The sequence below is a fragment of the Alternaria viburni genome, assembly GCF_023758015.1.
Source record: "Alternaria viburni strain BMP 2772 chromosome Unknown scaffold_29, whole genome shotgun sequence".
In the NCBI taxonomy this organism is placed as follows: domain Eukaryota; kingdom Fungi; phylum Ascomycota; class Dothideomycetes; order Pleosporales; family Pleosporaceae; genus Alternaria; species Alternaria viburni.
Genome location: NW_026055798.1, coordinates 341,654 through 355,838, shown reverse-complemented (window position 1 = coordinate 355,838; position 14,185 = coordinate 341,654). Strand labels below are relative to the sequence as shown.

The window sequence follows — 14,185 nt, the reverse complement described above, 5'->3', positions numbered from 1 at the left end:
GAATGGATACTTTTCCAAACATCATCGCCCATCCCATACGGTTCCAAATCCTGCAACCCAAGTTTATACCCGTGAACGCTCTCAATCCAGGCCACGTCCTATAGTATAACCTGAATCGCATCCTTGGGAAGACTCTCACTCGGACAATACGGACACTTGAACTTATGCCCACCCCTACTCAGCGTATCCAAACTCACCTGCGCGATAACATGGCCACACGGCATCATCATCGGCGGATTCTTATCGGTACTCTGCTCTTTGGACACGGGACACACGAAAATGCTGTGGAAATGGTACTGACTCGGCAGTGGAATCTCGACGGGCAATTCATCCTGCGTCGTCCACTCCGTCCGCTTCTCCTTCATGATGGACTGCATTTTGAGCAGGTAGGGCAGGGCGATTGCGCCGGCTGTGGCGGCGATGAACAAGGGAGAGTCGGCAGAGAGGCCGAGGAGGCTGCAGAACTCGCGATTGAAAGACTGGGCGACTTCGTCCCAGGCGGTGGTGTTGTAGAAGAGGCGGTGGTAAGGGGACGTGGGTATGTTCTGGTAGAAGGCCATGGCGCCGAGGAGCTGTTGGATTTCGCGGGCGTAGCGCTTTTGGAAGGGCGGGAATTCGCGGCGCGCGTAGGCCCAGGCGGAGAGGGGGCCGGTGGGGGGTGCTTCGTCGGAGGAGTCGGACATGAAGGAGTCGTCGTTGGGGGCGGGGGATACACTGTCGAAGAGGCACACGAATTGCAGCCGGCAGAGCTCGAATTCTAGGTTGCTGCCGCGTTCTTCGAGGAGGGCGCTGCGTTCGCGCGCCCATTGGATGGCGGGGGCGAGGTTCTGCTCGTGCCGGAGTTGGTGCAGGATGTGGTACATGTCGGCGAATTGCTGTTGCAGTTGCTCCGAGTTGAAGGTTCCTTCTGCTAGATCTTTCTCCCAGGCTTCGCGTATGTATGGATTCGGCGTGTTGGGCGTGGGTTCGGGGTGGGGTGGCTGTCGGCGCGCTTCTTCGATGAAGGTGGATGCTACTTCGAATTGGCCTTCGCGGAGGAGGTGCATGGCGATGGCACGGTTGATGAGCGAGGGGTGCGAGGAGAGGGCATCGTTGTCGGCGGAGGGGAGGGGCTTGTCTTTGAATTTCTGGAGATAACTGTTAGGTTGGTGGTGTTGATGCATGTAGAGGGAAGCGCACCTTGTCCAGCGTCTTGCCATACTTGTTCAGGCCGGCGTAGATCGGCTTGAGGTCTTTGTTTACCGCGTCCAGAGTCTTCTTGAACGGGTCCTGGAGTTTGGCGAGGGTCACGGGCGCCGTCTTCGCATCTGGTCGCGCAAGTTAGCAGGGTCTACGGCGAGATTGTTGACAGAGTCCGCACCAGCTGCGATCTTAGCGCGAGCTGCCGTCAGCATTTCTATGGCCTTTTGCACATCGTCGATGCTGGTGGACAGGTTGGCGCTGCTCTCCAGCAGCTCCACCTGCTCGCGGAGGTCGTCCATGGTGTTGATAGCGATGGATGCCCTGGGGCAGTGGCTATGATGGTTTGGGGAGATTGGGGGTGGCAGAGCGAGGGTCAGCTGGCAGTGAATAGCTGTTGTCTGGCCAGCAGAGCTCTCTTCCGCTGTCCATGGCCGTCGTGTTGGCGGACTGGAGTTGGCGTCGAGCTCGCGATCGCCGCATGGTCGCTGCAGCCGCGGGCATGACGTGTGGGGGACCAGGCCGACGACGTCCGCGCGCATGATGCATCAGCTCCACCGCATGCACAACCTCCCCTATACCGACGCCCTCTCGCCATCCAGATGCAGCGCCGAGCTCGAGACTGCTGGAACCATGCATAAAGGGCCATTCCACTCGCTCCCCGTCACACTGCCGCCCTCGAACCGGTGGCTCGCGCTCGGGCATCGGCGAGACTCTGCGCCTACCTCTCTACGATGAAGAGCACGCCTTTGCAGCGCCCTGTAGTGTATCCGAAACATACCTCACCGCCTCTAGCCTAACATGGCGCACCCGCTGCCCATGTCGCCGCCGCGGACGCACACGGAGAAGGAGCTGCGGGACCAGATGCCGCCCCTGCAGACGACGTCAACCACGCGCAAGACTACAGCCCAGTCCCGCCCACAGCCGCTCTCCAAAGCTCCTACCACCGAAATGATACCCGAAGAGGCCAGGATCAAGTCTCCCACGTCGCCTGCCGGCCACCAGCGCTTCGTCTTGACCGACGTAGTAGCCGCGCGATACATCGAAGAAGACCCGACCACCTCATGCCACGTCCTCGCCCGTCGCCAGAAGATCGAGGGCTACGAGATCTACCTCGTCGAGCAATGGGCCTGTTCGCGCACCCATCCTACCTTCCTCATCACAACCTATACCGGCAATCCCGAGGACACTGTGCTGGCCACAATCATAAGCGTACCCAAGAATGAGGATGAATGGTCGCCGCAGATGCGTCTGTACTTCAGGTCGCTGACTGAGTACCATGCGCGGAGGAAGGACACCCCCTATGGCGCCTTGATGGTTACAAACCTCAGTGGCTTTCCCTCGTCCCTGACTGTCATCCCCATCCCCGGAGGCGATCTGAAGAAATATCGCGAGGCCTTCTTCGTCAACGAGAACCTGAAGAGACTGGGATGTTCAGGTCGGCTGGGCATAAAGCTCACACCGCCAAGCAGTGCCACGCAAGCCAAGTTCCAGCAACTGTACCGTACCAGCGAAAAGATCCCGTTCAACGCATCCGTCATTGAGCTTGTGAAGCTCTGTCAAGTGGCACTTGTCTTGTTTGGGAAGCTGGAACCAGAGTATGCAGACGGGCTGCTGTGCGATGTCACGGAGAAAGCTATCAACGACTGGTGGATAGACTTTGGATCTGAGTACTACACAGTGGAACCTCACGATGGCATTCTTGGTCCTACCACAGTCGCTGCTCTATTGGGTATGCTGATGGGTGCCCGAAACCGACTAAGTGCTTGTAGCGCTGCAGTTGCCAAGGATGTCTTCGACATTGAGGCCACTAAACGTGGTATCGGACATTTCCAGAAGTCGCAACATCTTCCCAGAACTCGACGCCTCGATCGACACACGCTTGATAAGCTACGAAGAGCCTCAGCAAAGGCAGCGAGTAAAGAAGGCTGGGCCGTTCCCCGGGCTTTCAAATCCACCGTGGCCGAGTTAGGAGGCAAGGGCGGAGAGATGGTCATGGGCATTGTTGGGGCTGGACAGAAGGACGGTATCGCTGAAGTCGAGACTGTCGACATTGACCAGTTTGTGGAGCTTGTGAGAGGTGAACACGCCAAGTGGTTGTGGCACGGAAAGCCCAGGAAGACCGTATCCGGAGACAGCATGTTCGATCGACTTCCTGGCGGGGAAGCACGCTCAGCCTCCCCAGACAAACATGACCCTGCGCCGAAGCTGGTTCGCCGAGAATCAACGCTTGATCAACAAGGCATTGCGAAGCGCGATACAGGGTCTTCGGAGATGAAGAAGGCAGAAACCTTTTCGCCAGATGGCCAGGAGAAAGACAGCAAAGATCCGTACTCAAAGCGGGCCACCATCAAAGCCAAACTAGAGTCTGGCAGCGGCTTCCATCATATCAAAAACGCCGTGGGTCTGCGCACCCATGCAAGCAAAGTATCGCGAGAAGAACATGGACGACATGTGTTGCATCGAACCAAGAGTGGCACACCACAGTACGCAGACTCAAGAACGTCGATGGACTACTACGAAAGCCAGTCGGACGATCCCTATTCTCTCATGTCGCCTCAGAGTACAATGGGCGAGGAGCCAGCCTACACCAAACAGCTTACTGAGACCCCAGGCGACTCAGTAGTGTCATTAAACGACAACAAGCTAGTCGGTGGCCGCCACGCGTCCAACCTACGCAGTTCCATCATCGAAAGCGACGTCTCAGATCAGCCCGATCAACCACCCACCATATCCAGCTCCGTCGCCGGATCCATCTACCACGGCGTAGACCTCGACCAAAACCTCCCCGTCGACCAAACCGCCCAAGTCCCACCCCTCCTCCGCCGCACCCAATCCGGCACCCAATTCCTCCCTTCCCAACCCGCCCGCAACGAAAACTGGTGGCCCCGCCACCTCTCCTTCAGCACAGCCGAAGAAAGCGTCCTCCGCTGGCCCACAATCAACGCTTCGGATCCCATCATCGACGAAGAAGCAGTTGCCGACGCCGACGCCGACGACAACAACCTCACTAAAACCACCACAACCACAACCACAACCGCCGCCCTAACCACCCGCGCCACAACCCAAAACCTACACTCCACGCAACTAAAGCGTCTCCACACCCACCTCCACACCCTCTCCACCAAAGACGCCCTCTGGGTCTCCACCGCCCTCTCCTCCATAACATCCCTCTCCGCCTCCGCAGACACCGACATCCAAACCTTAGAATCGATATACTACCCCCGTCTCGACACGTACCACTCCCTCCGCGAAGACACGCACGCTACCGTGACCAATAACCGCGGGCAGCTGACGGCTAGTCTAAGGGAATTGGGCAATGTGGGCGATAAGCTTGAGTATGAGATTAGTGCGCTACGGGGCAAGGTCGAGGATATCGAGGATGTGGTCGGTGAGTTTGAAAGGCAGGTTGAGTTTGTGGAGGGGAGGGTGGGGGAGCTGGAGAGGGTGCTTGGGGAGAGGGAGGGGTGGTGGGGGTGGGGGGTTAGGGTTTTGACGGGGGCGGCGCCGGGGTGAGGACGTGGAGAGTAGGAGTTTCTTTTTATCTCTTTATTTTGTTCGCAGGTGTTGTGGAAGACTGGGCGTTGGGGGTATACCCGCTTGTTGTAATCTTTTGAGTATCTTTTAGGGATGGTGAGATGGATGTATATAGGAGATTAATTGTTTATCATGTAGATCTAGAATATCCAATCACATTTTCTATCGCAACACTTGCTTCATACGTCGTAATTCATGTACTGTCACTCGTCAGGGTATCAAATACTGCTATCTTTCCCACATCCACAAAACCATCACTCACCTCCCTCCCACTGTCCACCACCTCCAGCAATCATCCTTACTTCCCCCCAGCAGCCCTCTGCCTATGTTCCTCCTCAAGCAAACTCTGTTTCCGCACATACTCCATAACAATATCCTCCTCCGTCCTCTGCTTCTCCAAATTGCTAATCCGTTCACTCTCCGCTTTCTCGCTTTCTGCCAACACTTTCTTTAGTTCTGCATCTTCATCGTCGTTATCGTTGTCTTGCATCGTAATGCGATGAGGCAGCGGAGGAGGAGCGGCCCGCGCGTCCATGTCGTGATCACGCGTCTGGTCTTCTCCCAGGGCGGTAGAAGCACGGGCGGAAGAATGAGCGTAAGGTGGCGGAGAAGCATCAGGCGGACCCGAAGCAGCACCACCAATAGCCTGACTCATCGCATCCATAACACCACTCTCCTGCTGCGCACCTTGCGTCGTCGTCGCATATTCATCCGGATGCTCAGCATGAATCATCGCAAGCTGTTTACTTTCAGCGATAATCCTTTTATAATCCTCATCATCCTCGGTATCGTTATCAGAACCCCATTCCCGGTGATCGCTGTCCCGTCTCGTCCGCTTACTCGTTTCAGACAAGCTCTTTCTGAGCGTCTCTTCAAGCGCCTTCTTCTCCTCTTCCGTCATGTCGGTTTTGCCGGCTTCAGACATGCTGGCTGTCATGGCGCGGTGGAGCGCTGCTTCCTCGTCTTGCTGTGTTGGCGCGCCACTGCTGGAAGGCGGTGCGTTTTCGAGTTCGGCGATGGAAGCGCGGATTGCGGAGGCGATGAGGCGGTCTTCTTCGGGGTCGCCGCGCGAGGACTCGGCGACGGAGGCGGCGATGGCGCGTTCGAGTTCGCGTTGGTCTTCTTCTTCTTCGGCGAGGAGTTGGGCTTCGAGATCGGCTTGGGATTGTTGGGATGGGGCGATTGACGATGCGGTTGATGGGGAGCCTGATGTGGGGGTTTCTTGTCGTCTTAATGCGCGTGTTCGTTCGGCTTCTTGTTGCCGCCAGCTGGGAATCGTTGACCGGATTTCAGGCTCGACACCGCGTCTACGTGGGGGGTCAGGGTATTGGCCTGCTGCGCTGCCCTGAGAAACGGAGTTCGTGTGGGCTGACGGCTGGGCTACTGCACCGACATGCGAGTCGAGTATAGCAGAACGCTTATCTTTCCTATCCTTCTTCTGTTGCACAAGTGAATGGAGCGAGTCCATTTGCTCGGCTCCGACGTTGCGCTTCTTTTTGATGCCCCATTTCATGTGGCTCCATTTCTTGACGATCTCGTCGCGTTCTTCCTGCGTTACCTCGGATGCTTCATCGTAGCCCTGCGCGATACGTGCGGCGATGATGTAGTTTTGCACGCTCTTTCCCTTGCTCTTGACCATTTCTTGGTAGAGTCCTTTCATGGCATAGCCAGGAACCGACCAAGCACCACCCATGACGCGGAATGGTACGCTCATGATACCGCGTCCAACTCCCTTGACGAAGCCGATACCACCTTCTTTCTTTGCGCCTTTGTAAGGATCCGTCACAATACCAGTGATGCCATCATAAAGACCAAAGCCGAATTGCTGTATTGGCATCAGTAAACATCCTTTGTAGTGTTATAGTCAACATACCTTGGCAGCGGTTCGCATGCCACTCTGGAAGTCGGTAACCTTATCGACCTGTCGCACTTCTGCTCCGTAGAGCTTCGGTACGTTGTGAAATCCCTTAGCCACATTGAGTGAGAAGTCCATGGGTGACTTGAAGCCAGCGCCAACTATCCTAGCTAGACCCTTGCCAGTGTCTACTGCAGATTCACAATTCTCGGCCATGCTTGGCTTTGGCCCAGTGTTGGATGGCGCTGCAGATCCAGCCACCGATCTGGAGCGACTGCGAGACCGCGATCGCGAGCCTTGGGTAGATTCAGCAAATGCTTGAGACATGAATGATGACCTGTGTGAAGGCGTACCAGGAGAGCCAGGGCTCTTGACTGCTGGGTTGTCCGCCTGTATCCGGGCCAGATCAGCAGCAGCATCAGCTGCTGTTGGTGTTGCGGCCCTACTTCTACCTGAGCGATCGGTAGCATCAGTCGCCGTCCTCGATGTTGTCGGACGTCCACTACTACTTCCTTCTCCGGTCGACGAAGCTTCGGTACCTGTGGCCTTTTCTTTGCCTTTCTTAGATCTGGCATCAGGATGTATGTTGAGTAGTTTGAGAGTCTGAATCGGCATATCAGCAACACCCATCATCACTGAGGTTGCTGTTCCCATAATAGCGCCAGCTGCGCCAGAAACTGGATCCCAAGGGCCTTCATCAGGAACATATTCGCGAGGGCGGTATCTACAAGTTTTAGCGCATTTCATAAATCGAGCATACGATTGCTTACAGTTTCATGTCAGAGAAGTTCACTTCGCCTTGCTGGGCCAGTACAGTAGCCGCCTTAGCACTCAACTTCACGTCAGTGCGCTTCAGTCTCCACACAGCCGGTTTGTCTGGCATGAGAGCACATCGCAGGTCGTCGTAATTAAGCATCTGATGGAATGATTGAGCTCCCTTCTGTGTGCCGTTTTCCTGTTTGATCTTGTCGCAGAGCTCCTGCGCCCGATCGAGTGTTTCCGGTTTGAGGGCTTCGTTGATAGCTCCGGCGAGTTTCTCTGCGGTGAGTTCCTTGTATGGGATAGGATCAGGCCCAGCGCCGGCTCTTGAGACCATGGCTCCCCAGAAGGCTTGATCTCCAAAGAATGGCACAACAACGGTCGGCTTTCCAGTTGCGATACCAGCTGCCGTAGTTCCTGCACCACCATGATGCACGACGGCAGACACACGTTTGAACAGCCAGTCGTGAGGACAATTACCAAGCATGAAGACGCCATCTGGCTTTCCAAGATCATCGGCTCCTAGCCCGCCCCAGCCTTTGGACACCAACGCACGTTTTCCGGTGATCTTCACGGCGTCGAAGATCATCTTAGTCATGGCATTTGGATCGTCTACCACAATGGAACCAAAGCCGATGTATACTGGTGGCTCACCTCCATCGAGAAAGGCTGCGAGATCCGGGGCTGGTGTGTAGTTCGAGGCGAGGTTCAGGAAGTAGAAACCCGCGACGGAGATGTGGTGGTTCCAATCCCTGGGTTTAGGGATAAGTGCAGGAGACCTGTGAGATGTGAGTCAAATTGTGCGCAGCATTCTGAGTATGCTCACCAGCAATATGTGAAAGGCACTTTCAGACGCGCGAGCATGGCTGGCGCCCAGACAGCGCTGATGGGATCCAGCCGTAGGCTATCCTTGCGGAACCTGTTGATGACGTCGCCCAGACCCTGCCACGTCAGTACATCGACCATGATATATGACAAGTAGTTGGTGATGGTGGGGTCTGCATTGCTAGACTGGATGTTGGCGAGTGGATGCGGGAACTGCTGTGTAGGCGACCACGGCATACTATCCGAATTAGCAGGTATACGTATCTGAAGGAGATCAAACATACGTGAACATCATGTGTAAAGGTATGCCCAACTTTTCAGCGCAATGTATATGTCCGAAAGCGGGAGGATTTGCGATTATGGCATCGGCGACGAATGGTTTGCGCAGTTGCTCTGGTAGCTGGTCCTCGATACCCATCCACTCTTCGACTGTCTGCTGGAGCGGATCTACACCAAGACCATTACCCGTCTCTATGCAAGATCTCCATGTACCGCTCAGAATCTCGGCGATGCCCTTCCTCCTCTTGCCAATGTCACCACTGCGCAATGTATCGAAGCCAGGCATCAGCCCCGGATTCTTCACCATGAAAGCCATGAGTTCAGCTGGGTCGCCTCCGATACTGAAGAATTCCAGTCCATTCTCGATAACGAAGTCCTTGAACGTCGGGTGTGTCGCTAACCGCACTCTATGGCCGTATGTATCCTTGAGCACCTTGCCCAATGCGACGAATGGCTGGACATCACCGCGAGAGCCCACCACTTGTATGACGACGTTTAACGGAGGTGGAGGTTGCTGACCGGGCGCACCACCGAGGAACTCTGGGACGTATGGTGGAGGCGGCTCAGGATCTTCTTGCGCGTTTGTGAGCTGACGCTGTATTTGTGGGAGGATGAGTTGTGATAGCGCGCGGCTCTTTTGGTCGATTCGGATATTAACACGTCCATCGTCGGCGACTATTGCGTTTGTGCCCAGTTCCTCGTTCTCGACCTGGCCTGGCAACTCGGTGTATGCGGGTGGTAGGTCCCCAAGGGTCGGTGCTTCGTAGGCGGGACCATCGTTGGCGCTAGGGGTGTGATGTGAACTAGAGGGCGCGCTACGCATGAAATCAGTATAGAACTGTCGTCAACCACCAGGTAAGACCAACGCGGGTTGTGTTTGTGTGTATGGCTGTGTTGGCGGGGCATTGTCGCGGGGCGCGTCATTGCCCTGCGCGGGGTTACTTGAACTCGCCATGGTGGTTACAAAAGAAGGTTCAGAAAGAGGGCATTGTAGGTAATGAAGAAGCTGCAAGAGAGAGCGTCAGAAAGAGCCGCTACAACTACGAACGAGGCGTAGGAGCTGCAAGCCTGTATTCCACGCGCGGGAGAGCGTATGCGCTATGATGCGGACCTCTTCGGACTTCTTGGCGTGTGATTGGCCATGAATAGATCAAAGCCACAGGCGGGGCTTCGTCATCGCTCAGCCCCCGATGCCTTGTTACCTACTCCTGGGGTCTAGTTTGCATGTCACAAATTGCATCTGAAACGATCGACACTGGAATTGCTAATCTCGGTGCTGCTTGACAGTGTTAGGCGTCCACCGACCTTCCGCTAATTCAGTTGGCTTGGGTTGTTAGGAACCGAATTCACCGAATACACACCAGTAGTCTGGAGGCCTAGTCGAGATATGACTGAATATATCGTAACGCTACCTGATACCGATGACCCAAAGCCACCTGAAGTCTGCCTCGCCCACTTGCCGAGTATATCGCAGTCCTACTGGTGCAGTCTCAAGCGTATCGAAGCGTATACATGCGTATTCTCGTGTTGTTGTAGCAGCCCACATGGGGTACTCGGTCCACATAGCAACTCAGAAGGCCCGGAGCAACTGACAATGATACGTAACCATGAGCTTCCATGCGCCGGGCTCGATACCTACAGTCCTGAAGACTACGCACTGACAGAGAAGCGCCCATTATCGAAAAGAGGTGCTTGAACCGGAAATCTACCTATTTGCACACATAAGTCAGCCTCTTTATCGGGTCATGACGATACACATACCTACCACATATGCGGCCATGCGGAAACGCCCTCCCAAGAACGTTTGCCGTCCGCCTCAGATGCGGCTGACTTCTGCTCATTTTCTTGCTTCTCTGGGGGTTTCTGGCATACCGAAGCCTTGCTGCTATCAGTATCGCGTTTAGGTGCTGCCGATGTGTCGAGAGCATGTTTCGCAAGCCAGATCAGCTGCTCTGTACGCGTCGTTGCTCTATCGTTGGCGAGGCGCGTGCATATCTTGTTGACAATGCGACCGGTAGTCGTGATGCCCTGCGCAGCCTGGAGCTCGTTGACGGCTCGGTCAACGCACCCAGCGCGGTCGGACGCTGAGCTGGAGCTTGGTCGTAGCTGGCGCTTGAAAGAGACTGTTGCAGATCTGGAGACACCACGAGCGGCTTGGAGAGGTAATTTGAACATTGTGACGACGGTGCCGGGTAACGGGGAATGTTTGTCGATAATGAGATCTGCGAAGGGGAGTTGAGACGCGTCTAGGTACGTGACAACTGCCGGCTAGATAGAAAGAACAAAGAGAGCAGACAAGGTGAAGAGGTGGTGAAAAGGATACTAGCTGTGAGCTGGCGAAGAGGAAGGTGAAGGCCGTTTCCATCTCGCCTCAATACGGGAAGGAGCTCTCGGTTATCGAGGCGCAAACTTCACCTATGTGAAATGGGAGGAAGCTGCAACTGTGCCTGGTTTCACAAGTTGACCAATGCTCCTCTTCAACCATCTACGATGCATTCTCAGTCTTTCTCTTCCTCGACTGTCTTCCGTTCCATGCGTTCTCGTCATATTAGCCGCGCGACTGGTGAAGAAAATCGCGTCAGGTTTGTACCCAAGTTATCTAAGGATCTGGAACTTATGCCATCTCCAAGACCGCAGATGTGACAGACGCAGGTGGAAGCGCAGGTGAAAGCGCAGTGATGGCAATTCACATCTGGGCACGTGTGGGGAAGGCGCGATGCGCGTTGCCGTTTCGGCTCTAGTGCGCTTGCCCTGCAGCAAGCTCCCCGGCCACCCCACGTGGACGGCGCGTCACCATGGTGCATCACGCGTCCCGAGGTCAACAACACCTGGGCAGAGACGACAGACACTGATCATCTCGTCTCTACCTTCTCGAGATACTGCTGCTCGTTCGAAATCTCTCTTTTATCTATTTCGACCTTTCCATATAGCAGGAATGGGATTCTAAGCGACCAGCCATATCTTTCAGCTCGCATCCACCCAGCCACGAGCTTTAGAGTGTATATAAGCGCCGCGCACTTTCACCTCTAGACACAGACATATCTTGTTCTTTGTTCGAACTAACAGCTCTACTGATCCCCGGTGTCATGCTGCATAGAAGCATCCTCATAGGAGCTACACTTGTAGCTTCGGCGACAGCATGGAACACAGACGGTACGTCCTTTCACTTTCGCGAGTAGCTAGCGCTAAGTCCACACAGTCCATAATCAAGTCGGCTTCATGGCAGAAACCTTCTTCACACCCGAAACCACGTCCGTCCTTGCAGAGATCCTCGAACCCCAATATAACGGCTCAGTCGGGCGCTCCGCAGCATGGGCAGACGCGTATGCGCACACCAGCGAAGGCCACTTCTCGTACCAGTGGCACTGGATAGACACACACGATCGCCAACCTGAGAACTGCAGTCTAGACTATGCGCGGGACTGCGCAAAGGGCGGATGCGTTGTTAGTGCTATTGCGAACCAGACGAGGATATTGCGGGAGTGCATAGACCAGGTGTATGCTGGTGATTTGACAGGAGGTGCAAACCTGACTTGTTCTTATGCGTTGAAGTGGGTTGCTCATTTCCTGGGCGACATTCATCAGCCTCTACATGCAAGTGGCCGACAAGTAGGAGGCAATACGTACAAAGTGGTATTTGGTGGCGCTCACACGCAGTTACATTCTGTGAGTATCTTACACGGACAGCAAAAGATGTGCTAACAAACAAGGTCTGGGACGGCTACATACCCTACTTTGCGGCAAACGTCGACCATCCCTTCTCACACGAGTCGATCGATCCATTCTTCTCTGGGCTCGTCACTCGTATTCGCAAAGACCAGTTCTACTCCGCGCCATACATGTGGCTATCCTGTACCGATCCTTCCACACCTGAGGAGTGCGCAACAAGTTGGGCGAAAGAGAGCAACAAATGGGATTGCGACTACGTGTGGAGTCGCGTAACGAACGACACAGATCTTGGGACTAATGGGTATGCTGCAGGCGCTGTGCCCATAGTAGAGCTTCAGATAAGCAAGGCTGCGCTCAGACTGGGTACATGGTTGAATAATTTGGTCGAAGGGGCCAAACCTACCGTGGAAGAAGAGGAAACGATGGAGCTTTGAAGTAACAATCGAACAAACAGCGTCATTCGCGGACTGCGGCTGGTTGTACATGTGCCACGCTGATCTCACATCATCTTGACTCTCCACATACGGGCTTAGCCAGTACCTGCTGCATATGCAAACCAGTGGCGTTGGTGCAGGGTGTCTTGCCTTCAGCCCTACAAAGATGCCGGGACCCCACATCGGCATAGGTGCCATCTCCTTCCCCACATCCGGTTATATACTCTCCCGTCGCTGGCTGCATTGGCAACCAAACATCAAATTACTTTGCTTGCTTTCTATACAGCGATTCTATTTGGCGAAAGAAACTTGGGAATTCTTTCAACATGGCTTTCGACGAGTTTAATGACAAAATCACACCTGCCGTATGTACCTCCAACGGCCCCACATCTACATTCTCGATACTCTTTGGCATCTTCGAACAGATGAAGCCGCCTTTGGAGCTCATTCTTTCTTGATGAACGAAAACCCTTATCTTCAAAGCCTTGCTGACCACACTCCCAGAACCCAAGCCGGGAAACATCACCAAACCGCGGCTCCTCCGTCCATCAATCTATCGCCATACCCAAGCCCTGCAAACCACTCCGACAATGGCAGCAAGAACAAAACATCGACCGCGATGCCCAAATCAAACTCACAAAACTGGTGCACATGCGGTACCAACACCCTAATTTAGACGAAATCACCACATTCCTCCGTGACTTCGGCATGAGTGTAGCTCAAAAAGCCCCAGGCAAGAAGTGGTTCAAAGGCTACGGCTCAGACCAATACGTCTACTATGCACAAGAAGGAGAGAAAAAGTTCCTCGGCGGCTGTTTCGAAGTAGAAAGCTACGCCGAGCTAGAAAAAGCGTCGAAAGTCGCGGGTGCTGGTCCTATCGAGGAGTTGACCGACGCACCAGGCGGCGGCCACATGATCACATTGCACGACCCAGAAGGCTTCCCCATAAACCTAATCCACGGCCAGACCAAGAAAGAGCCAGGTCCTTTCCCCGAGGTTCTAACCACGAACTACGAAAACGAAAAGCCTCGCATCGCGCGCTTCCAACGCTTCAAACCCGGTCCCGCCGCCGTCCACAAACTAGGCCATTACGGCCTCTGCGTCCAAAACTTCCAAGACGAAATGCAATGGTACACCCGCACATTCAACATCGTCCCCACAGATTTCCTCTACATCAACCCCAACCCCTCCGACCCCTCCCTCCCCCAACAAAAAGACGTAGCCATCTTCGCGCACCTCGACCTCGGTCCATCCTACACAGACCACCACACCGTCTTCCTCTCCAGCAACCCCACTTCCCATGTCCATCATTGCAGTTTCGAAGTCCACGACTTTGATACACAGAATTTGGGGCATGAGTGGTTGGCGAGTAAGGGGTATAAGAGTGTTTGGGGCGTTGGACGGCATATATTGGGGAGTCAGCTTTTTGATTATTGGTGGGATACGACGGGCAATATGATTGAGCATTATGCGGATGGGGATTGCGTTAATGAGGAGACGCCCGTGGGGTGGGGGGAGGCGGGGGATGAGAGTTTGGCGGTTTGGGGACCGGAGGTGCCGAGTTGGTTTTTGGATTGATTGAGGTGGGCTTTTGGGAAGCGTGGGGATGGGGTTCTGTGTACTCGGTCCTTTCGCTCCAAGATACAAA

General features: G+C 54.7%; 5 protein-coding genes across 5 annotated transcripts; 3 read left to right on the top strand and 2 right to left on the bottom strand.

Annotated features, from left to right (window-relative positions):
• Positions 1-98: 98 nt before the first annotated feature.
• On the bottom strand, positions 99-1,481 carry J4E79_010284 (uncharacterized protein; the record flags this gene model as incomplete). Its single annotated transcript, XM_049359123.1, has 3 exons — positions 99-1,127; positions 1,180-1,307; positions 1,361-1,481. The coding sequence occupies 3 exons, from the start codon at positions 1,479-1,481 to the stop codon at positions 99-101; spliced, it is 1,278 nt and encodes a 425-aa protein (XP_049206501.1).
• A 499-nt stretch (positions 1,482-1,980) lies between these two features.
• J4E79_010283 (uncharacterized protein) lies at positions 1,981-4,695 on the top strand (the record flags this gene model as incomplete). Its single annotated transcript, XM_049359122.1, has 2 exons — positions 1,981-2,911; positions 2,960-4,695. 2 exons carry the CDS (start codon positions 1,981-1,983, stop codon positions 4,693-4,695), a joined length of 2,667 nt encoding a protein of 888 aa, XP_049206500.1.
• A 319-nt stretch (positions 4,696-5,014) lies between these two features.
• On the bottom strand, positions 5,015-9,257 carry J4E79_010282 (uncharacterized protein; the record flags this gene model as incomplete). Its single annotated transcript, XM_049359121.1, has 5 exons — positions 5,015-6,541; positions 6,590-7,295; positions 7,342-8,109; positions 8,157-8,393; positions 8,440-9,257. 5 exons carry the CDS (start codon positions 9,255-9,257, stop codon positions 5,015-5,017), a joined length of 4,056 nt encoding a protein of 1,351 aa, XP_049206499.1.
• A 2,396-nt stretch (positions 9,258-11,653) lies between these two features.
• Positions 11,654-12,537, top strand: J4E79_010281 (uncharacterized protein; the record flags this gene model as incomplete). Its single annotated transcript, XM_049359120.1, has 2 exons — positions 11,654-11,929; positions 12,145-12,537. 2 exons carry the CDS (start codon positions 11,654-11,656, stop codon positions 12,535-12,537), a joined length of 669 nt encoding a protein of 222 aa, XP_049206498.1.
• Positions 12,538-12,863: 326 nt separating this feature from the next.
• On the top strand, positions 12,864-13,874 carry J4E79_010280 (uncharacterized protein; the record flags this gene model as incomplete). The annotated part of the gene is given in 3 exon segments (XM_049359119.1): positions 12,864-12,902; positions 13,042-13,839; positions 13,854-13,874. The coding sequence occupies 3 exon segments, from the start codon at positions 12,864-12,866 to the stop codon at positions 13,872-13,874; spliced, it is 858 nt and encodes a 285-aa protein (XP_049206497.1).
• Positions 13,875-14,185: the final 311 nt, after the last annotated feature.